A 25,559-nucleotide genomic window follows, 5' to 3' on the forward strand; every position below is an offset into this window, starting at 1 on the left:
ATATTTGAAGACGATTATTACCATGTGATTTTATAATCACAAATTCAAGTAATTAAAAAAACCTTATAATACAGAATAAAACAACCTTAATGCTTGTTATGAGATTTGCACAATTAAATTTTAACCAAATATGATAGCCTATAAATTATATCAAAATCAAGGAAAAAAATTTCAAAATCGAAGTAATAAATAAGTTCAAGCTAAAAAATCAAAAGGACTTTTTAAAATTGGAAATCATGAAAAAAAATATTATTTCCATTTATCATTAAAGAAAAATGATATGCTCAAGGAAAAAACTCAAGGAAAAACTCAAGGATAGACACATAAAATGATGGGGCCCACAAAAAGTGAAATGGTGGACCATGACTTTATTTGTCTATCCTTGAGCTTTTCCTTGAGTTTTTTTCCTTGAGCATATCATTGCTCATCATTAAAATAGTCTCTCATTCGGGAATACTTTATTTTTATTCTTGATTTTTTCTTATTTTTTTAATAGTATTATAATAATTATAATTCATAACGGCTATAAAAAATATCCAACATTAATGATATTATATTATAATAATTATCAATCATAATTATTATAATATATATTTCTTTTTATCAAATAAATATTATATTATAATAGTTTACAATGAGCCACCATCATTGATCATTATTTTTTATAACTATATTTAAATTTTTTTATATTATAATAATTATGACTTATAACTATTATAATAAAATTAAAATTAAAATTAAAATTAAAATTAATTTTAAAATAAAAATAAATGTGATGAATTAATAAAATATTATTTTGATAATTAATATGGGGAATAGCAACGACTTATATATGCGAGGTCATCCTCACTGCTTGGTCAAAGATTGAATAAAGATGAAAATCAAGTGGACCCTTGGCACCTAACTCCTCTGACTTAGTTTACCCCGGCACCAAGAACTAGGCTTGGTTGACTCCTCCAATTTAATTTACTCTGACTCTTCTTGCTCAGTTTACCCCGACACCAGGGACTAGGCTTGCCCAACTCCTTTAGCTTAGTTTACCCTGACTCCTCCATAGACTCAGTTTACCTGACTCATTTGGCTCAGTTTATCCTAATACTAGGGAGTCGCTCGCCCGACTTCTCCAGCTTAACTCAGCTGACTCCTTCGGCTCGATTCTATTGTTTCGACATACCATTGTTATTCGACTCATCTCTATTGACTCAACTCGAATACACTCTGTACATCTGCATTTGATCCTGCTAATATGACATTCTATGTTTGTCCTTGTGCATAACTAGGATTCTGGTGATTTCGTCTGGATCAGCTTCGATGACTCGACAAATTGCCTACTAATTAAGCTCAGCTCTTACTGACTCGACGCTTAGGCCTATCCGACTCAATTCTGTTAGCTCGATGCCTTGCGGCCTAATATGCTCAAGTCCTCCGACCTCACCAACTGAAAACACGAAATGCCTCACGTGAGTTGTCAAAGCTTATGTGGTAGCATGATGTACATGACATGTGATAACTCATGAGGTATGGTTTTCTACAATACAAAATGTAGGTGACATGATCTTAAATATGATGTCACATTTTTCTTGCCGTAGTATGACAAATATCTCATCATCAATTAATACCCAGAGAAAAGAGGTATAAGATTGTTGTGTTATAAAAGAAATCCATTCCTAAGGACGGAGGTACATGCACATAACTACTCACAAATGGTTGCATCTCCTCATACAGTATTCTTCTTCTCTACCTCTTATGCCAAAGATTTGACTTAAAGTATAGGAGTGGCTAAGCCAAGGCATCCTCTGTCCTCCATTCTAACTCTCACGTTATTCATCTTATACTTCGCAGACACACTAGTTGATTCAGCTCTCTCCTTCTTGTTCTGTCTTGAAGCTTAGTGACTCAATCAATGTCGAACATAGCTCATCGATGGCTCATTCGTCGATGATCTCAGACAAGAACAAATTAACATTATCTGCAGGAATACTAAGATACCGAACCAAGACATCAAGATGGATGACACCAGAAGATCAATGACCATCGCCATGGCGACGGAGGATTTCAACAAGCTTATTGCAACTATTGTGTAGGCAATTTTGCAAGCACAGCCTGCGTAGGTAGTGGCAAACCCTTCACCTTCCCATGTACACTCCAAATTAGTTGAGGTGCCTCACCTGAAGCACTGTGACTGACTGAAACACCTCAAACTGCATGCATTCTCGACTGCCGGTAGAACATCAATTAGGTGCGAGCAGTCCTTAGAATCTTTGTCAAGAGAGACACTACCGCGAGACCCTTAACAAGGAAAAGAGTCTACCATTGATAGAGTGAAAGATCCCCGAGACACTCCTTTCTGCAAAAGCATCCTCAAAGAAGAGTTACCACGCCATTTTTGACCACTACAGTTCGAAGAGTACACGGGAGCATCAAACCTTGAAGTTCGAGAACACAACCTTATTGCATGAGTACACTAATAATAACAAGTGTCGAGTCTTCCTGACAACACTCTCTGGCTCGACTCAAAGATGCTTTAACCAACTCCCTGCTTCCATTCTGTCTTTCGAATATTTCAAAACTATTTGCTTACATCATTTCGTAAGTAATAGAAGGTACTACAAAACTTCACTTAACTTGTTTACTCTTAAGCAGAAGTCAAAGGAAACCTTTGTTAGATTTTGAGGGATATCCTGATACAATCGTCTTATGATTTTTAATAAATATAGATTCACTATTTGAGTGCATATTATATGTTTGATTGTCTTAAACTAATTTACTGAATGTCTGCAATACAATTCATAGCATAAGAGAAATTATGATTGGATCACAACTAGTGATTATCTCTACATGTGCAATTATAAACATATTGGAATTTCCCTAGTTGTTGAATTGATACATTTGGGCATCATCAATTCTGTAAGACTAGCACGAGTTATACTTCTTGGTTCACCAAGCATCTATTTTCTCATTAACTAGAGATATTGGGTGGTCAACCAAAATTTCAAATTGCATGTCGCAATTGGTCTTAGTCATCCCCATTAAAATTTGACTTAGGACGGAGAATCAGATGTCACCTAATAGTTGACTCCTAAAAAAGGTGACAAAACTGGGAGAAGGGAGATGTGGTTGGCCGATGGCACTCGAGATTACTAATTAGTGGTCGGCCAAAATTTCAAACTGCGTGCCGCAATTGGTCAGAGTCATCCCCGTTAAAATCTGACTCTATGGATGTGTACCAAAGAGTGAAAACACTCTTAGGTTCCATTGATAGACTTTGTATCAAATAAAAGATGAAAGAAAGGAGCAGCGAGGTTCGGAAAATCAGGGTGGCAAGAAAACTTACAACAATAAGGGAATCCACGGAGTCACAAAGGGTCGCTACTACTGGAGCTTGTAGACAATGACGAAGAATGCGACAACATTCTCCCTTCACTTACTCTAATAAAGCCTGAGCCCATCGTTCTCAAACGTCCGATCCAGAAGCTAAAAAGGCGAACTATTGTGCGGAGTCGTCGGATCAAGTCCCACAGAATCTTCACTTACTCTAATAAAGCCTGAGCTTGTCATTCTCAAACGTTCGATATGGAAGCTAAAAAGGCAGACTATTGCGCGGAGCCGTCGGATCAAGCCCTCGAATCCACAGAATCTTAGCAGCCCCCCTTTAGTTGATATCCTCGGCACGACGTCACCACATGTTAACCTTGGATGGGTTAACATTGATGAGTGACACAATGGGCTAATCATGATTCAAATACACCATCACGTGACTCCCAGTCAAAGGAGGCCCAAGTCATGGTGAGGTTCACCCTCTCTACCTAGTCAAAAGTTAAGTAGAGGTGGAAGTCAAAGTGGACCCTTGGTACCCGAATCTTCTTGTTTAGTTTACCCCAACACTAGGGACTTGGTTTGCTCGACTCCCCCGATTTAGTTTACCCCAACACTAGGGACTCAAATCATCTGACTCCTTTGACTCAGTTTACCCCGACAGTAGGGACTTGACTCGCTGGACTCCTCTGGCTCGACTCACCCTACTCCTTCCGTCCTTCGGCTCAGCTCTACATTTCTAATAGGTCAATTCCATTCGACTTGTCTCTATCAACTCGATCCGATACTCTGCACATCTTCATTCGGTCCCGCCGATATGACATTATGTACTTGCCTTTGTGCATAATTAGGATTCTCATGATCCCATTTGACTTGATGTTCAAGCCTATCCGACTCGATTTTGTTAGCCTGATGCTCTGTGACCTAATATGCTCAAGTCCTCCGACCTCACCGGCCAATAACATATAATGTCTCACGTGAGCTGTCGGAGCTTATGAGGTAGCATGATGTGCACAACATGTAATAACTCGGGAGACATCGTCTTTTACAATACAAAATATGAGCGACATGACCTTAAATACGACGTGACACTTTTCTTTACTAGAGTATAACAAATATTCATCATCAATTAATATACTCATATAATTGTGATATGAGTATATAACTGTGATATAAAATGAGTATGTTCTAATTCTCTTTTTTTCCTTCTCGAGTTTCACAAACACTTCGGCACCTGCTTGCTTTTTCTTGAAGTTCGGCGACTCAATCAACACCAAATACAACTAACTCATGACTCATTCGCCGACGATCTCATGCAGAAACAATAATAAATAAAAAATATCTTTTGACAATTTCTTTAAAAATATTTCTTTTGATTTTTTGTCAAGTTCAAGTACTAATGGTCCAAATTCGTTAGTAATGGAGCATTGAATTATGGTTGTCTTTGTGCATAATTAGGATTCTCATGATCCCGTTCGACTTGACGCTCAGGCCTATCCAGTTTGATTTTGTTAGCCCGATGCTCTGTGACCTAATATGCTCAAGTCCTCCGACCTCACCGACTGATAACATATAATGTCTCATGTGGGTTGTCAGAGCTTATGAGGTAGCATGACGTGCACTGTTAGTTAGAGCCCTAGAGTCAATCATATGATGATTGTTATATGGAATCGATGTATCATATTCCTATATATTTATAAAGGTATTTCTTTATGGTTATTATACGTACTTGTATTGGTGCCAAATAACTAAGTATAATAACATTATTGAGTAGAAGGTTCTTATCTATATCAATCGATTGGTTGAATTGATAGTGAGATGATATAGAGAACACTACTCTTAATCATTCCTAGTCAAGTATTAACATTCAGGAACAATGTTAATGCGATGAGACTAGCATGTAGGTCAACTCGATGACTTGATCTTACAAGTCATGGATATAGAGATATCAAGTTGACGCATGAGGATGCATTGGAGAATGTATACTGAATGACCTGTCATGTGAAAGTATCATGGATCATTATATGACTGACATATACTTTTTCATGTGACTATTAGTATGACTATGAGTCCTTGGACCTGAAGTCAACATGATTCCCTACATATGGAGTTGCATATTTTGGCTTTGTCAAACGTCACCCATAACTGGGTGAACTATAAAGGCGATTACTGGGTGTGTAACAAATTACGCGAAGGGATGTGAGTGATGTAGATGAGATCTATCCCTCCTATATGACGGGAGTGACATCATGATTCTTGATAGAGTGAGACCACTAAGTGCATGTCATGCTCAAATGAGTCAATATGAGATATCGAGCTTATTTATTTAGAGTGAGTCTACTTGGAGTTCAAGACATAAATTGATTAGAGGATGACACGGTCTATGCCTCAATTGATCAATTTAGATGTCAAGGATAGAAGGACATTGTCACATATTGTGAGAGTCACAATTAGTAGTCACAAAGGTGATGTTGGATCTCAACATTCTTGTAACTTGGGTAGTAATGATGTGCTGCTAGATACCGCTCATTACTTATGCTTCTAAATGAGTTTAGGAGCATTGCCAACATTACAAGAACCTATAGGGTCACACACAAAGGGTAATTAGATAGAGAATAGGTTCATATGATAAACCAAGAGGATTAGGTTCTTGTGATGAACCAAATTGGATTAAGAGTAATCCAAATTAGACTAATTGAGTTGAACTCAATTTGATTCATGTGTTGAATGAGTCTAATTTAGATTATGACTCATTGAGTCAATTTAATTCAATGGATAGAGATTCATTAAATTAAATTGATTTGAATCAAATGGTTATATTTGATCAACCATGGGAGATAAGAGGTCAAGTTTGACTTTACTTGAGAGGGAAGATGAAGGGTCAAGTTTGACTTGACCAAATGCCACTTCATTGTGACATGGCATGGGGGTCGGCCAATGATGTTGTTCCACATCATCATGGCTACATCATTGAGTACCACCTCACGAGATAGACCAAGAGTCATGACTTTTGGTATTACATGGAGGTATAAGAACCTCTAAATGTGGTCGCCCACATCAGTGATGTGAGTTACATTTTGTGTACTCATTCAAGAGGTCATCTTCTTTCTCCTCTCTTCTCTTCTCGATCTCCTCTATTGCCGAGCCACCCAAGAGTGCTAGCACACTCTAAGTGGTTCTTCTCCACCTTTTGTCCGTATGGATACTTGTAGAGGAGTGTTCACTTGACACTCTACGAGATCCAGCAACTTTTGGACGAACGGGATAAGTGAAGGGCTTCGTTACAAAGGTATACTAGCTCTCTTTTCATGTAGATCTAAGATAGATCTAGGGTAGAAGCATGTACATGATTTAATTTTAAATATATCTTCGCACAGATCCGTAGTTAGGATTCGGGATTTCCGCAACACAAAAAGCGATTTTTATGGCTCGAATTGCTAACATGCACAACATGTAATAACTCGCGAGACATCGTCTTTTACAATACAAAATACGAGCGACATGATTTTAAATATGATGTGACACTTTTTTTTACTAGAGGATAATAAATAATTCATAATCAATTAATACACATATAACTGTGATATAAAATGAGTTCGTTCTAATTTTCTTTTTTTCCTTCTCAGATTTCGCAAGTGCTTCGGTACTTGCTTGTTCTTTCTTGAAGTTCGGCGACTCAATCAACACCAAATACAACTAACTCATGACTCATTCGTCCGATGATTTCATGCAGAAACAACAATAAATAAAAAATATGTTTTGACAATTTCTTAAAAAAATTCTTTTGATTTTCTGTCAAGTCAAGTACTAATAGTCCAAATTCGTTAGTAATGGAGCATTGAATTGTGGTTGGCTCAGTCTTGCATTCTTATTCTTGTTTTAAAGTCGCTAGTAAAAAAAAAATACCACAGTAGGGAAGGAGAGTCGGTGGATCAGTGGCATCTCTAATTCGAAGTGGAAGACAACGGAAAAAGAATGATCTGAGTTGACAAATCTATGCTATATATATTCCATAAAAAAGCATAATTTCAAAGTCCATTATGTGAAAAAAAGGAATAAAGGGCGAAATTCAAAAATATATATATATATATATCTGTGTTCTTAGTGCAAGGCTGCGGTCTGTGAATTATATTCTCCCTCAATTTAAAGTTTTAAACGGCCTCGACCTTTCGGCCCTTATAAATGCTAAATTTAGGAGCCGCCTTTTTCTACCTATAAATAGAAGCTTTGACTTCAGAGCTTTCTGTGGAGAAGAAGCTCTAGGCGGCGGCGGCTTCCGCAATGGCGAAGGCGAAGGTGGTGTTCGTGATGGGCGCGACGGGCACCGGAAAGTCTCGCCTCGCCATCGACCTCGCCCTCCACTTCGGCGGCGAAGTCGTCAACTCCGACAAGATGCAAATCTACGACGGCCTCCACGTCATCACCAACAAGGTCACCGACGAGGAGCGTCAGGGAGTGCCCCACCACCTCCTCGGCGGCCTCCCTCCCGACGCTGACTTCACCGCCGCGGACTTCCGCACCGAGGCTACTCGCGCCGTGGAATCCGTCGCCCGCCGCGACCGCCTCCCCATCGTCGCCGGCGGATCCAACTCCTTCATCGAGGAGCTGGTCGAGGGCGCCGGCCGCGAGTTCCGCCGCCGGTTCGAGTGCTGCTTCCTGTGGGTGGACGTCCACCTGCAGGTGCTCCACCGGTTCGTGGCGGAGCGGGTGGACGGTATGGTGGCGCGCGGGCTGGTCGACGAGGCGCGCGCGCTGTTCGACCCGGACGCCGTCGCTGACTACTCGCGCGGCGTCAGGCGAGCCATCGGCCTGCCGGAGATGGACCGGTTCCTCCGCGCCGAGGCGGAGGACGCCGGGGAGGCCGCCAAGGCCGAGCTGATGATGGCGGCCGTCGACGAGATCAAAGCCAACACGTCCAAGCTCACCTGCTGCCAACTGCAGAAGATAAACCGCGTGTGCGGCTCCTTCGGTTGGCACGTGCGGAAGGTCGACGCCACCGACGTGTTAGCGAAGAGCGGCGCGGAGGCGGACGCGGCCTGGGAGGAGCTCGTCGTCGGGCCGAGCGTCGACTTCGTGGCCGAATTCTTGCAGCGGCGCCGGGAATCGCCGGATGCCGAGCAGACGCCATTCGGCGTGGTCTTGTCTAAGTCAGCGATGGTCAAGGAGTCACTAACGGTTCCAGTCGCCGTCGTGGGTGCCACAATGTGAGGGGCAGAATAATCGGGTACGAAGCACTCTGGTACGCATCGAATAATAACGTAGAAAGAGGAGCGGAAGAGTGAGTGGAGCTGATCAGTTGAGTACGTGGGCGCGACGGCTACGCCGAGAATCGTGGGTTCGGCAATATTCCAAGGCTGAGAAATAAGGAATAATTAATATTTGGGATTTGATTGGAATGAATTCTGCACTCAAATTACTGTGAAATAAAGTGTTTGATACGGCGTTGGGTTCTATGAGGACCCCAGTTTGATTTTTTATTCGGATATGTCCACGTTGAACTGGTTAAAATAACTGTGGCAATGAGCGAAAAGTACCGTTGGCGGAAAAAAATAGTTTATCTTCACTACCCAAATACTCTTTTCGAACTATTTTACAGGGCACTTTCAGAATTTATCATTGGAATATGATACGACAGTTAAGATGGGCTTTTAAATTAGGTCAAAATTTAAAAGGTCGGCTATATAATGCCAAAGTTAAAAAGAAGTCAGTTCTCGAAGTCAGCATGGTCGATCGTTCCGATCGAGAGGTTATGAGGTTATTGGGATGATGAGGTTATTGGGATGGTTAGATGTTGAGTCCAAATTCTGAGCTGAGTCAGTATCCTCCAGAGTCAAGTCCTCTTCGTTACTTAGAAATGTCACGGTTAATTAGTTTGTCCGAGTAATCCAGCCGATTGGATCTATGATTTGATCGGACAAATTGGACATCGAGTCTGACCGAACTCTTTGGCTAAACAGAAAAGTTGAGTCCTTGACAACATTTCTCAAATTTAACCTGATTGCTCTTACAAGCAATAGCCGATCAGACTACGGAAGGGACTCGATCGATTTGTCGACTAATAATATTAAGTGTCCCTCAACCCAACGACTTTACATTCCATTTTGACATTTTGTGCCATGGATAACAGAGAGTATTTCATATGCAAATTATAACTAGAAATTTCATCCTGCCAAACACAAAGATTGTAGATCCATTTTGAAAAAAGGTGTCAGAGCATCTTTATGATCTATTTTTTTTAAAAATATTTTTAGATTAGTACATAAACAAACAGTAACATTATAAAAGGAGATCTTCATCTACATATACAGATATGCAATGCTATATAATTTCATGTACTCATAGTCATTGTTCGTCCTATTATTCGTTCTACTATTCATTATATTCGATTCGATTACTGACTTGAACGTTAGAGTGTCTGCACCGAGACCTTCTCCTTGGTTTGGTTACTGATGCTCCTTTTGACATGTAGGACCGTTTAGAATTATTTATTTTTTAGTTAAGAATTTTCACTCGATTAGTATCAGAACCACCTATTTAATGTATTATCGTTTCCACTGTTAAACATGATCATAACGAACATTTTTTATAGAGACAAGACCGATAGCCTCAGTCCTCTAGGATTAACTAGTTCATAAAAATAAAAATCCGAGTTATAAAGAAAAAGAATATTTCGTCACCTGCCTCAGGCTATACTATAAGAGTACATTTGGGTCAAGTTATTATGTATATTTTTTGTTATGTGATTATCAGTAATCACATAACCAATGTTATGGAGAATAAAACATAACCAAATGTTGTTTGGTTCAATCTAGTTAATGCAACAAAAACTTGTTCGTTTGAAGGTTTTAATGAATAACCTAGTTTAATATTTTACTATATTACCTTTAGTTACAAAACCAACTATACATAATAATAATAATAATAATAATAATAATAATATTATTATTATTATTATTATTATTATTTAAACTCTATTATATTTTATATATTTTCACGTTTTTCTATATTTTTTTATATACATATTTTTACTTTTTTTTTGTTTGTTTGTTTTTTTATTTTTTCCCCATTTTTTTATTATTTTTATTATTATTATTATTTATTTTTAAAGTTTATTTTTTTTACATTTTTTCTATTTTTAATGTTTTTTAACATTTTTTCTATTTTGTTTCCCATTTTTTATTTTTTTAAAGTTTGTTTACAATTTTTTTATTTTTTATGGGGTTTTTGTATTTATTTCTTTTTTTTTATTTTTAAATTTTATTTTTTATATTTTCCATTTTTTTACTTTTTCTTTTTGTCACATTTTTCTCTTATCCGAAGGTATTTTAGGTAAAAAAATTTATTAATTTCGGAATCAAGAAAAACCTCAGTTTTTCGAAATTTTCTGATTCTGGTTGCATACCTCTTTTGCTAATGTGTCGGACATGAAACATTACTCGAGAATCATCGATTACCTAAATTAAATAGGATTTTTGTTGATAACTTTAGATGAATAATCAAGATTATCAAAAATAACTACCAACCAAATGCGCACCCTAAAAGCTAAAAAAAATTCACATACAATGGGGGATTGAATTTCACGCTGGATGATTTCGGCTGAACTTTGAATCACTGGTGACTTGAGTGCTATGTTGATCTATCATTTTTAGGATGTATTTAATTTAGGATTATTATGGATAATTTTAGTTATCTATGAATGATTATCCTTGATAATTATGTTTGATTCAAAGTTTTTCTAGATTCTAAAGTTTTCTCAATTCCAAGATGTGAATAACCATCATCAATCTCAACATCCGACCCAAATACGCGATATCACTTTTTAATTCTAAAGTATAAATTTAATATATTATTATTATCTTATTAGGATTTTTTATTCTCTTAATAAAATGTATTAAAAAGATTGATATTACTTATACATGATTTATCTTTTAAATTTTTTATGAATAATAAAATATAACAAAACAACCAATCATTTAATGATTTAATTGAGACTTTTTATATTTTTGTATTATTTACTAGAAAAAAAATTAAAAAAGTGGGAAAGACAACTAAAATACAAATTTAGGATTAATTTTTAATATAATGTATAATTCTAGATAAAAAAACACATGTAAATATGTAACGTTTATTATTTCAATTAATTTGATTTTATTTCAAATTAAAATCCTCTGAAACTTCCTTGCGCGTCGTTTCCAACCCTTCCCGATTAATGTGGGCGCCGCCTCTGCCCGCCGCCTCTACAGTCAAAAAAACCTCGTTGGGGTCCAACAGGCGTCGGTGAGATCAACCATCTCAATGACGAGCGACGCAGCTGCGGCAGCCAGTGGTGGCACTGGCCAGGCGAGCATCCAGGTCGTCGTGATTGGGGATGCCGGCACCGGAAAGTCCACTCTCATTGAAGCCATCGCCACCGAGTCTTTCGTGGCAGAAGTACCCCATTTACTACCTCCCGTCCATCTCCCTTCCAACTCCTATCGCTATAGCGTTCCCATCACTGTCGTCGATACTTCATCCAGGTCTGTAAGCACAAACTTTTGATTTTTTTTTTCTTCCTCCAGGTATTTCTCCTTACTTTCGATGCCTATCCGTTTCAGGCCCGAGTACGAGGAAAAGCTGATCGCAGAATGCAAGGCCGCTGATATTATAATCTTGACGTATGCCTGCAATTGCCGTCCCACCCTTGACCGCCTGTGTACCTATTGGATCCCTGAACTCCGCCGATTGGAGGTCCTTTCATGAAGTTTCTCTCCATCGCGGATTATTCTGACAGTTAGTAGTTTTTAATTTGTTTTCATTCTCCGCGCGGGCTGTGCAGGTGAAGGTGCCAATGCTTGTGGTCGGTTGCAAGCTGGACCTTCGGGACGATCGGCTGCATGTTCCTCTGGACCAGGTGATGGAGCCCATCATGCACCAGTTTCGGGAGATTCAGACATGCATAGAGTGTTCTGCCCTCAGACAGATTCAGGTGCAATATTGCTTGTATGTTGTTAATAGTGTTATTCTTCGCCACAATTTCTCTTTGGTTATTGAAAAGCTCATCTTCTTTTGTTTGGCCACATCTTTGCATAATCGGTTCAAGCTATGGGGCACTGGGATATGTTAAATCTGTCTTTAACTAATTGTCAAATAAATTATAGGCTTACTTAAATCAGTCTTCAGTCGACTGTTTAGATATGCAATTGAAAGGAACTGTATTGTTTGGTTCATTGCAGCACAAGTCCACAATGTTGTGTTTCTTGCCATTTCTACCTGCTCTTTTGTGCAAATCATTGTTCCTTGTGCAACCACCTAGAAGATGCTAGGTTATTCTCTTGGTGTCTTACTGGTTGATAATTACTTGCTACTCAACCTAATAAACTTACCGCTGTTATCAGCTTTACAAAACTCGAAGGGATATTTATGCAATTGGTCACATAATTTGCCAAATAGTATGGTACCATTTTAGAATGTCTTCAGCTGTCGCTACATATCTTCTTGGTACTCAAGATTTCATGCTTATTGTGTAATTTATATAAGAACACAAAGATACATGTATACAATAAAAAATGAAACTAGACAATACATGCATATTCCATATCAACAAATATCATTTGGTTATGTTGTTTACTTGGAAGAAAGAAAAGGAATAGAAGGAAAATGAAGTAGTTTGTGTGGAGATAAAGAAAAATAAATGAATTATATTAGCTTATTTTTAATCTATTTATTATATCCTGTTTTCAGGGATGGAATTGAAGGCAGAGAAATACTCTCACTTATTCGTCCTTATGAAACGCATAAAATTCCATTTCCATTGTTTCTACTTGATTTTGGCAGAAATATATGGAGAAACATTTTTTTTTTTTTTGCCTTATTTTGGTCTTATACATGACATTAAACTGAGTGACGAGTCACATGAAAAATGTTAAACACATTATTTAATCTTAGAATCTGCAGATGAAGAACCAAGTATTCATGCTCATGCAAACTGCACAAGCATATCATGGGTGGACATCTTTTACACATAAATGTTTATACGTACAGTTGTATAGATGGTTTGGAACATTACTGTGCTTTGCCATGAATGATTTACACCATTTTTATGTACTTTAAACGCTTAAACAAACTAATCTTATTGGATATTGTATCAGAAGCATATTTCTTGTTTGACTATTCTCTGTTTTTTCAGATCCCAGAAGTCCTTGATTATGCTCAGAAGGCAGTTTTTCATCCAACTGCTCCTCTATTTGATCAGGAGACAGATACATTGAAGCCTCGGTGTGCAAGGGCTTTGAAAAGGATATTCATCTTCTTTGATCATGATAGAGATGGTGTACTAAATGATGCTGAACTGAATAACTTCCAGGTTATTCAATGTTTCACCTGTAATTGCTTTTTCTTAGGATAAATTAAGTTCATTAATTACATTTTACAACAGGATGTTTTTTTTAATATATTTATTGGAATTATATTGACCTTGTGGTACATCTTCCAGGTTACATGTTTTAATGCTGCTCTCCAGTCATCTGAAATTATGAGTGTTAAGAGGGTTATTCAAGATAAGATACCTGAAGGAGTTGATGACTGTGGGCTAACATTAATTGGATTTATTTGTCTACATGTCCTTTTCATAGAGAGGGGCAGCCTTGAAACAATTTGGGCAGTCTTGAGGAAGTTTGGTTATGATAATTATCTTAAGCTCAGAGATGAACTCCTTTCAACAACGCTAAACCTTACTCCAGATCAGGTACTTTTGCTTGTTATTACCATGTTAATTTTTTTTGTTCCTCTTAGAAAGTAAGTTCTTACCATCTTTGGTTGAAATAAATTATCTATTAACTAAAAGAAATAAAAAATTGCCATATTGAACTATACTCAAAGTTGCAGTTGTAGGTGGGTGGATGCAGTCAACCCATGGGCTATATGAAATTAGTTGTGCCGATATGCCATCAGACTCGTTCCTTCCAATATGGGATGATTATTTAAAACTTTGGTTCTCTCCATAATATCTAGTATAATAGGCATTTCATTGTGAATGTCGATGTTCCTGGTAGAATTTGCATTTCTTTGTCAGTTGATTCAATATGAGTTAATCCTTGTTTTTTTTGTAGACTGTAGAGCTCAGTGTTGAAGCTCTGGATTTCTTGAAGGAAATCTTCCATATGTTTGACATCAACAGTGTATGTAACTAATGCCTCTTTCTATAAGATATCAAATTCTGTTTTTATTTAAAATTTTGATCCCCAATTCTACAAATATAAAGAAATTAAGCTTACCATGTCTATATCTTTGTTCTTGCTCCTCCTATTGTCATTTTAAGAAGGTATTGATTAATAACCCTGTTTTCCTGAATTCATAAGAGGATAAGTGGGGGAATTTTCCTTGATAAACAAGCCTTGTCTTTTCATTATGTTCTCAAAGTCACTATTTCCCCAGTGTTTAGTCTGCTGGAGTTTTTAAAAATTTTAAATATATTTTTATGCAAAATGAAGAAATTGACTAGATGGTTTGTTCAATTCTTCCTTGTTTAAGTATGGTTCTATTACATCTCATGTAACTTATATTGATGTATGTTCATTTGGTCAGTGATTTTGATGAAATGCAGTCATGTAATGCTAATTTTATTCATTACAATGCTGCATCTGTAATTCGTGTGAACTATCTCGTACACACTACCCAAGTTATTTGTAAATTGCATGCCCACATATCCCAGCAATAAGATGAGATCAATCTGACCCTGGGGCAATGGTGTAGTCGGTGTCTTCTTAGTTTCTAGGCATCTAAGGATCGAGTCCTAGCTTCGGCAAATTCAAAAATGAATTTCTCTTAATGGGCGGTTAACCTAAGAAAGCTGGACTGATAGGCCGTTCGCTGCGAATGCTTCCCTATTTAGCTTGGTGGCCGGTGGGGACCTTCCATGAAGCTGGTGAGTCATCCTAGGATTAGTCGGTGTAAGTTGGATACTTGGTGCCAACTTAAAAAAAAAGAGATGAGATCAATCCGTTTCAAATGTTTTTCCTTTTGTCCTTAAATTGAATTTCTTAATTAGAGTCTCAATATTTGTTTGATTTTAAACTTTTTACATTTTCATAAAAGATCTTATTAACTAAGATTCTTAAACAGTTATTTGCTCAATGGTAGTGGGGCATAATCATTTGTGACTCTTGATCTTCATTGTAATGTTTATTCTTATGGCTTGATTGTTGTTGTAGGTGGTTGTGTTGTTCACTGCTATTTGGTTAATCATTTATCCTGTTTTGCAGGATGGGGTTTTGGATCTCTATGACATTGATGAACTTTTTTCAACTACTCCTGAAAAGTAAGTTTCTGCAGAGATAGAAATATAATTACAAGAATTAGATAAATTAAATTAAAATATACGAGAATCAAACTATAAGAAATAACAAACATTACTTGAATTCATTTTGATGTGTTTTATAATGTGGCAAGGCATGCCAAGTGTTGGTACAACTAGACTCATCAGAATGATTGGCACAGGAGGCACGTAAGAGATTATCCATGCCGATCAATATCAAGTTTTTGGTAATCCTAACAGAATGATACATTTCAATCGTGCCGCTTGATACAGTACGATACAAGATTTCAAACCATGCCTTTTACAACTGATTGGAGATGAAAGGATTCTCTGCTCATGTAACTGGCCAGTAGAGAAACATCCCAATATTTAAATCTATGATTATTTGTCACTGAAAAATCTTATAAGTTCATAGCCAAAGATAAGTAATAATGATCAAGATAGGATCTATAATCAGTATTGAACTAAATGCTTGTTGAATATCATAACTGTTGTAAAATCACTTGTTCTAATTTTGAGCTAAAAAATAAAGACAAATCTATTGCAAATCAAGATAGTTGTCAAGTATCAAGCTACTTTAAATATAATAATTTTAAAAGGATTAATTGCTAATCCTAACCTGAATTTTGGTCTTTTTGATGAACTACAAAGTTTAAAGGAAAATAAGGCAACAAATCTAGCCAACTATTGGATTTTGTAGTCTGCTGTCACTGTGCCAGCATCCTGACTAGATATGTCGAGCTTAACTCATGGAGTACAGATTGAACCTAACACCATGCTAACATGAACTAGCCTAACATTAGAGGTTTGTGATGCCTGGGTAAGCTTGTAAATGAGATTTAACCTTGCTAAAAACGGTCTAAATTTTCTTTCATGATCTTATAGATCCTGATAGAGTTTTATCTGAATGCTAATATTAAGTTGACATGATTGGTTGAATTGCTATACAGTGGTGAACCTGGCCAAACTTCTTGAAGATCTAATTTATACCGAATCAATTTTAGACGCATTTGCAATACATCAACTGTAAGATACAGCAGAGAGCTGCCTGTCCTACCCTTTCTCGTATATTATGTTTAACATTATTTCTTTTTAATTTCATTTTTCAAAATTTTCCCATTTCTTAATCTTTCTTATTTTCCTTTGTCAAGATTGACCTCGACCATATCCTGAATTGATGTTCGACAGAGTAATAATTGAAAATAGAACTATGAGAGGATGAAGATAACATTCTCTGCCTTCTTGTAATTTTTCCTTCTGAATATGTACCTTTTTTTTTTTTCCATTTCTATCCATATCTTTCAGTTTCATCTTCTTTCGTATCTACCATCTCCCACATTTTGTTCAAATTCTCTCAGTCAGGCTATCCTATACATGTTTTTTTATGTCAGTGGTCTTTTCCTTGGCATCTTTGCTTCATTCACAATCATAAAAATGATTTCGTTCATTCTCTTCCTCTTTATTAAATTTCAATTTGGTTCTATGAATTTAATCCATCCATGAATTTAATTTTGGTTTCAAGTTAATGAACAATGAAAAATGTTGGAAACGTGGTTTGTTTTGTACTAAGAATGTGTAATTAGCCATTTCATTCTTTTACAAACTGTCATTTTGATTGTAACTATGACATGGTTGTAAAACTATATCATGCCATAGTCGCCTAGTGCATTTGAAAATTCCCTTCCTGCATCTATTACATAGTCACAGATTCATAGTATATTATTTGCTTTAGTCTTGTAGTAGACAAATTACAGTTCCATTTGTCTATGAAATGCAACATCTTTCCGTTTAAGTTTCTTTTGAATTCTTTCTTTAAGTCTATGCATTCTTTGTAGCCCTTGGTCTGAACATCCTTACAAGAACACTGCAGAAAAGATTGGTTTTGAAGGATATTCGCTTGAAGGATTTATTTCTCAGGTAAATATCTCTGTGACATTCAGGATATGATATTTTTTATTTTGCTTTAAGATTTTGTAACATGTACTGTTTGTTTCTCTTTTCCCTTTGTTTGGTGGGGTAATCACTTAGTCTTTCTATCTTTCTATTGAACTTAAATGCAAGTGCATTTGCAAGGGAAGTAGAGGAACATAGTCCAGTCAAATAAATTCGTCTTCACTTTGTTCAGGATTATCAAAGTTGAAAGGGCTTGTAATGCTAGAAGAAATAAAGGAAACTAGGAAAGGTTGTTACTTCATGATTATGAAAAATGGCTTAGGCTTTGAAGGAGCTATCGAGGGATCACTTCTGTTAGTAGTGGTGGCATGAAGCATCTCGAATTTAATATTTAGATTCATTGGTTGAGGGTAGTGGATGGTCATTGAGAATTGTTTTGTATAAACATTGATTGGCCTGCTTCCTTTGGCAAGGAAACTTTCAGCTGCTGAATTTGGAAGATGGAAAACCATTTTTTGCTTATGCATGCACTGAAATTGCAAGATATTAAGACTCATTCTCACTCAGTTCGACACCTTAGTGATTCTCAACACTATTACTATATAAATGGGGATTAACCAAGGATATTTCTGCATCCAAAAAATGTTAAGGCTGCTGAAAAGTCTGGATGAGAATAAGGGCACTGGATTGTTCTTTGACCTACCAGAGAACTCATCTAACTTAAAACTTATGCTATAGTCATTTATTTTATGCTAAGTTAGCACTCAGTTGCATTTTACTGGTACAAGGGTGTTGTCAAGAGGTGCTGAGGTCCAGGTAGTCAATACCCTGTACCACTTATTATTTTGAATTTCTGTCTCGATGATCAACCAGGCTCCTTACCTTTTTGTCTATTTCACCTTTAGATCATCTATGTGACAACACAAGCATATAGATTGAGTATAGAAAAGTTGGCACTAATAGATCTCAGAATGCGACTTTGGTGTATCCCAGTGTGTTTAATATTGGTGTCAAGAAATATCTAGTTGAAATCCTTGATATTTGATGAGTGAGAATTTTTTTGTTAGATTTTTTTTTCCAATGCTTCTAAAATTTGAGCAGGATCATGGTCTTTTTTCTGGTCACTTCCTACATAAACTAGTTTTGTTTTTGCCACAAGAAGACAAGTTTATAGATGCATTAGTAGAGGAATGAAGATTCTGGAATCTATGGGCAGTATCTATATTTTGTGTAATTTTCTGGACAAAGACAAGGTTTCATGGTATTTCATGTCCAACTTTGATAATCACAATTTTGTATTCGGGTTAATGGATTTGCCTACAGATTCCTGAATTCTTGTTTGCATATAATAAATGTGACCTTTCCTTTATACTCAACTTGTGATATTTATATGGATCCTTGTATATTATAATGATTTTCTTATTCAATTTTTTTCTTCTTTTATACCTAAATAAGGGTATGAAAGATCCTTGACGCGTCACTTTTGGTTATGCTGCTATTGAACCAAATAAATTCTCTGTTTCAGTGGGCTTTCATGACACTTCAAGATCCGAAGGCTAGTCTAGCTAACCTAATGTACCTTGGTTATACTGGTGACTTTGCTTCTGCATTTCATATAACAAGAAAAAGGTGGTTAGATCGGAAAAAGAAACAAACACGGAGAAATGTTTTTCAATGTTTTGTCTTTGGTCCTAAAAATGCAGGGAAAACTGCATTGCTAAAATCATTCATTGGAAGGTGTGTTGTTTGCTGATTTTTTATAATTAATTAACTGATTCTTAATTTGCAATCTATGCACTAGGTTCAGTACAAGTTTTCGGAAATCTTGTTAAAGTTTCTCATGGCTTGTTAGGGTTCTATGTTATGCTTTTTTTTTGTTTGTCCGTACAGGAAGTTCTCAGAGAAGTATTCTCCCACAAAATCTTTCCGCTTTGCAACAAATGTTGTTGATCTTCGCAATGTAAGTGCACATGAATGAAGTATCTTTCATTGTTGCTTTGCCAGCGCCATTTCTCCTGGTGTTTTTGGTTAACCTCATTCAATTGTTGCCCTTATGATTATGCCATTTTTTTCCTTCTTTGATTCTCTTTGCTTCCTTCTCTTCTCTTTCTTTGGTCCTCATTTACACTGTGCTACTGGTCACTTTTGCTTCTACCTTTGTCAAGTGGTCTCTTATGCCATGTTTTTGAGTGTGTAGGTATGATTTTACATTGAAATTGTAAAAATTATGAACACTTGAATATATATCATAAAGTAACTAAAGCTGAGGCAAAAAATTGTAAAGCTTGTAGCCTATTATAAAATCTATGGCAAGTAATGAGAAAAACGATATTTATTGAATTTCATATGCTACAAAAAGGAAATGTAAAAGATTTTAGTCATTAAATGTAAGGTTAATTCCAAAATCTAGTCTGACTACTTGTGAATCTAGCCTAAGTTTCAAAAACAATTAAATCAGGATGAAATTACAATTTGATAAAGAATTTAGCACTTGCAATAGTTTTCTTTTTTAGCTGTCACACCATTTATTTAGCATGCCTAATGAACGTCTAAATTATTGCACTTAACCTTGATTTTGAGGTTTAATTGCTGTATAGGTTTTGGGTTGATTTCTAGCAAGTTGAATTTAATAAATTTGATTTGAATGTTCATTAGGTGATAAAAAAATGCTGATTAGGCAAGTAATAGACATTGCTTGTACTAAATTTTGGACTAATGAAGAACTTACAGTTGGCTAGATTGTGATCACAAGTTCTTACCTTATTAGTTCTTTCTGAAACTTCAGGTCAAAACATCTAGGTGCATTAAAATGAAGATGAAAAGCCTTTTGTTGAAGGTAGAGGGAATTTATTATAAATTATTTATGGAACATATAGGAAATTTAGACACAATAATGTGGTTAGTTTAGAAATCAGACAAATTGCTGTCATCCAATACCATATATCAGCACTTTTGTTGGTACCTTTCTCTCATATGTATTCAATCACTGACCCATGTATCTATGGACATGATTTTTGCAAACTTACCTGTGCTTGAGCTTCAAATGGATAGCATAATTAGGTGAAATGTACATTGATTTCTTGTTTGTTTTCTAGAATGAGTTTGGTTTTTTTTGGCACCTCTGATTCCATGCTTGATATTTCTGAAGGGCACTAAGAAGACACTTGTAATGCGAGAGGTACCTGAACAGGAAGTGAAAAACCTGCTTTCCAATAAGGAGTCTTTGGCAGCATGTGATATAGCCGCATTTGTGTATGACAGGTATGGAAGTCAACCGTTGGTCTTAATTAATTTGAACTTCTTGTCTTGCATTCAGTTATTTTCCATATGCTTACAGCAATTTGGGACCATTGTGGAGTAGATTGAATAATTTAAATCCAACAACGATGCCTTGGCATGCCTACATATGCTAATTGATACTTCAGATCAATGCTCTTAGTAGTTTTACCCTAGTAAAGGACAATATTATTCATATTGTTTTTTTTATCACACTGATTTATTTAATATATATTTCTCTCTCCTCAAAACACACCACAACTCCACAAGTCAACTATATTCTGCTATAATAGTTGAATTTATAAACTTAAATTAGTTAAGGTGTTGTTATTCTGGCCGAAACTTGTTCTTCTATCCAATTAACATTTTTGGCCAATAGATGCAGCTCAGTGAATACAATCATATACTTATACCTGCATTTTCAATGTGGTCTGTAATTGTTACATACTCCTGTAATTGCATAAGCTACTTTTTAAGTCAGTCTATAGAAGCTGTGCAATTTGATCAATACTTGCATTTCATTTTCAAAATTTGATAGAACATAATCTCCTTTGTCCGACTCTTTTGTATGAATTTCCTATACCTCAAATGTCTCATCGATACAATTGGATTACTCAATCAATTAATTTTTTTACACTTGTATGGTAACATTTCAAGAACGTGTAGTCGTTAATTACTTTCAATCTTTACATATTTGTTCATTTTATTTATTACACGATTGGTGTCAAAGAGGTTTGTTTAAGTCCTTCCATCCACTTATTCAGATTGCTTATTATTCTATCATGTTTCTGAACCTAAACATTCATTTTCTTGCTATATTATTGGTTTTATCTTTTCATCATGTAGTATTTGGAAAGACTTCTTCAGTTTTTGGGTAGGTATTTTCATCATGTAAAAGCTTGTTGATTTGATTTGCTTAGAGAAAGAAATCAGAATGATCTCTGGTTGGTTCTTCTATGATTGAAATAATTCTTTCTTGCAATTAAATTGCAATTGGTTCTTGCATGTTTTAGTGCACAGGTCGACTTTGTAGTTATTCTCGAATTCTTCCTACAATTAAATTGCAATTGGTTCTTGCATTCTTTTTATGTAAACATGACTGTTTCATTCGTAGTTCTGATGAAAACAATTGGAAGAAAGCCAAAGAGCTGCTAGAACAAGTTGCTTCTCATGGAGAAAACACTGGTTTTGAAGTTCCTTGCCTTGTCATTGCTGCAAAGGATGACCTTGATCCCTATTCTTTGTCTGTAGAAGATTCAACTAGGGTACTCTCTGATTTATTTTATTTACTGTCATCCTTACTGCACTTTTAATATATTAATTAAATTCTCTAAGAATCCTTAATTTGTTATATAGCATGATGATGATTGTGCATACATATCCTTACTGCCACCGTACTGTATATCCCTTTAATTATTGGTACTAGGATGCCAATATTTTTAATTGGTTACCTTTTTGACTTTTTATATGTGAGTTAATTATGTTGCTCTGCTACATTTGTTGATCTTGACTTTCTGTTTTTGTGCTTTTAAGGTAGCCTTTCAAATGGGAATTGAGTCACCTATACCAGTCAGCATGAAATTAAGAGATCACAATGTCTTCTACAGAATAGTGAATGCTGCACAACTGCCCCATCTAAGCATTCCTCAGACTGAGGATTGCAAAAGCCGCAAACAATACCTTCGTTTTATCAATCAGTCTCTTTTGTTTGTCTCAGGTAACTTCAAGAATCTTTAAAAAGCAGTGTCTGCATTTTTTATTATTCTTATTCCAATTTCATTTCTTTATATGTGCCCATGTTCACTGTCATTTATAGCATACCCTGTTAAAGACGTTTAAGGTTTTTTATAGTTAGTTCCTAGATATCTTGCTAGGGTTTTTCGGTTGGCTTCTTCTGATTTATTTGCTACTATATGCAAGTTGGCACATAGTTTTCAATAATTCCCCATTTAAATAAAGAGTTTCCGTAAGTAGTTGAAAGAAACACAGTACTCGTTCACACTGAAGATGAAAGTGGGTTTTTATGCAGTATAGGCTGGAAAAATTGCACGACCTCTTAAAATTTGGAATCTCAGGACTCCTTTGAGCCTTTGTAGTCTAAGAAAAAAACTATATCCAATTCAGGCTTTGAAAATTGTTAAGGTCTATCATTTTGTTACTGCACCACATTGAGCATGCTTAAGTTTAGAATTTTTATGACTACCTGAGTCAATACCACAAAACATTGCCTAATTGCTGCAGGTACAAACTCCATTTAAGGTATGCCACATTCATGGTCCCCAAACATTGAGACTGCATCCACTGAAGAAGCTAGGTAGAACCGTAGAAGTACATTTTGTCCAAAAATAACCTTGTCCAAATCACTTGCTTCATCTATCACTTCTTGTCCTCATTCAACTTGGTCATTGTAGGTTCTTTTACAACCCTTGGTTTATACCAGACGACACACTTGCTGAATTGGTCTCACTGTAATGCCAAATGACACATTTTCTGCAGAGCAGCATTGTGACATTATCTGCTTTAAATGCCAATCTGTTCTTTTGGTTTCACAGTTTTGTCCAATGTTGACAATTGGCTTCAATACGAGGAGCTTCCCAAGAGGGCACACTTCTTGTTACTAATTTGCTCAATATTATATTACTTACAAAGAATTGAGCTATCAGTATCAAATGGTTTGACCACGTTGAACACAAATCAATTCATTTAATTTTCATATTCATGGTCCAGGCTTTCTTTTAGCTTTCTCTTTTTTGATGTGTGATTGGATTCATCATTCCAGCAGCATGCATCATATAAGTTCGCCAGGAACAACACCTTGTACAGACCATTTTCTTCCATAGTGACTCCTTGACCGTGTTTGATTAGGTAGTGATATCTTCATGAGGAGAATAAATTTCTGCTCATGAAACTAAGTGGAGGTGAGAACTGAAAAATCCAGGGAAATCAAAAAGGTATTATACCTATGGGTTATTTACTTGGATGCATTTGGTAACTCAATGAATGGATGAGATATTAGTTTTTTTCCTTCATGTATTTCGATGGATGGGAGGATGGACAATGTTAGAGTATCAGGAGGGTGATTGGTGCAGTGGATTAAATCCCACATTCTTATTTTAGGCTTAAGATTATGCCATTAGCCTAATGTATACCAATTTGTCTATCCATTTATAACATGTGAGAAGATATTATTTTCCTAAACCTTACATGGAATCAGACCTACCTAAAAGAGTTCACTAAAAAGTATTTCCTATCTTCTTCGATCTCTCTCTCTATCCTGTGTCTTGGAGCAATTTTGCACTCAGCCTTGTGAATAACACAATTTCTTCTTGTCTTCCATCTTATTAAGGTCCACACTATCTACATAAAATAAACACCTCAAAATTTATATCAATTAGAATGGTGCAAGATTTAAGTGTTTGTAATAGTATATTGAAAGTACAATCACATGCACTTTCTGTTTTGTATAATCATACTTTCTGTTTAATACAATTGTCGTAAATTATATTTATTTTTGTTTAGTGCAATCACACTTTCTGTTTCTCTGAATCCTTCACCATGCTTAGTTAGGATCTCAAACACCTTGTATAGGAGCAGGTGACATTTGTTAAAACTTGAATCAATTAAGAGTGGGTGTACATAGCACAAAATTGATGTTTATGTATGGATCCTCAGCAAGATTTTTCTGACCTTTTATTCTTAATCAAGATATTGATAAACTAATGGTTCTGCCGCTGTAATTTTGTGCCCCATTTGTTTGTGTTTACGATATTCTGCTGTTTTAATTTTGTATTCCCTGCTGTTTGTTTTGCCATACAGTTGGAGCTGCAGTAGCAGTTGCAGGATTGGCTGCTTTTCGGATTTATGCAGCAAGAAAAGACTCCTCAGGCTGATTGCACTAATCATAAACGCTTCATTATTTATCGCAATGGAGAAAGGTACTATTCCTTCTCTTTGTATCTTTCTCAATTCATCATTTTTGGACTAGTTGTACAGAGCACTCCCAACTATACATGGCACCCCGAGTCATGTTATCGATCAGTACACCTCGTTAGTCTTCATACCTGAGTTTGTAATGTTTTTCTCGCCTCGAGGAGTCTCTAATAATGTTTCAGATATGATCAACTGAACAAAAACATTGTAGATATAATTGGCTCGACTCATTTGGATGGCTCGGGTTGCTAAAATGTCAATATTCTGATTATTGAGTAGTTTATACTCCTGAAGCATGTTTGTATACTTCTATTGTTTACTGCGGTCTTCATCTGTTTAACAAATCCCTTTAATTAGGAAGATGTTCCAAGAGAACAAACTGCTCTTTACTTAAAGAATCTGATGCTCTCTTTTCCTTCTTTTTGCTCTCTTTTCCTTCTTTTTCACATATCTTCCCTTTTGACCCACTCCACTAACTTTCAAAGTACACTAGCTTTCAATTGTTCACTTTGGTGTCGTTGTCGGTCAACTTTTGAACCAAAGTTTGTTTCAAAATCATACAAGTATCAACGTTAACCCTGATTAAACTTCCAAACATATAAACCAAGAAGAACCTTGTCCTTCTTCAGGGCATCTTGTCCTTTGCCACAATATCTATACCACTGCAACCACATGCTCTACGTATACTCTTTTCTTTTCCCTTGTCATTTTCCTCACAATCAGTTTACCTCCTCAAGAAGATCGTGCCCTCTCTACAAACATCTTGATAGAAATAAGGATGATAATTTTCTTCGAATATGATATGATATTCAATCCGAATGGAAAAGGATATAAAATCTTTTTTTAGATTTAA

At 36.1% G+C, this 25,559-nt stretch overlaps 2 protein-coding genes across 2 annotated transcripts; both read left to right on the forward strand.

Moving 5' to 3' along the window:
* The first annotated feature begins 7,528 nt into the window (after nucleotides 1–7,528).
* On the forward strand, nucleotides 7,529–8,792 carry LOC121985840 (adenylate isopentenyltransferase 5, chloroplastic-like). The gene has a single exon (XM_042539519.1). The coding sequence runs from the start codon at nucleotides 7,597–7,599 to the stop codon at nucleotides 8,521–8,523; it is 927 nt and encodes a 308-aa protein (XP_042395453.1). The 5' UTR covers nucleotides 7,529–7,596; the 3' UTR covers nucleotides 8,524–8,792.
* Nucleotides 8,793–11,513: 2,721 nt separating this feature from the next.
* Nucleotides 11,514–25,552, forward strand: LOC121985842 (mitochondrial Rho GTPase 1-like). The gene is made up of 14 exons (XM_042539521.1): nucleotides 11,514–11,831; nucleotides 11,910–12,042; nucleotides 12,131–12,280; nucleotides 13,481–13,657; nucleotides 13,787–14,038; nucleotides 14,403–14,471; nucleotides 15,555–15,610; nucleotides 17,443–17,524; nucleotides 19,026–19,237; nucleotides 19,391–19,460; nucleotides 20,649–20,761; nucleotides 21,891–22,041; nucleotides 22,310–22,493; nucleotides 24,593–25,552. Exons 1-14 carry the CDS (start codon nucleotides 11,611–11,613, stop codon nucleotides 24,664–24,666), a joined length of 1,944 nt encoding a protein of 647 aa, XP_042395455.1. The 5' UTR covers nucleotides 11,514–11,610; the 3' UTR covers nucleotides 24,667–25,552.
* The last annotated feature ends 7 nt before the right edge of the window (nucleotides 25,553–25,559 follow it).

This window comes from Zingiber officinale, chromosome 5B, assembly GCF_018446385.1.
Source record: "Zingiber officinale cultivar Zhangliang chromosome 5B, Zo_v1.1, whole genome shotgun sequence".
Taxonomy (NCBI): domain Eukaryota; kingdom Viridiplantae; phylum Streptophyta; class Magnoliopsida; order Zingiberales; family Zingiberaceae; genus Zingiber; species Zingiber officinale.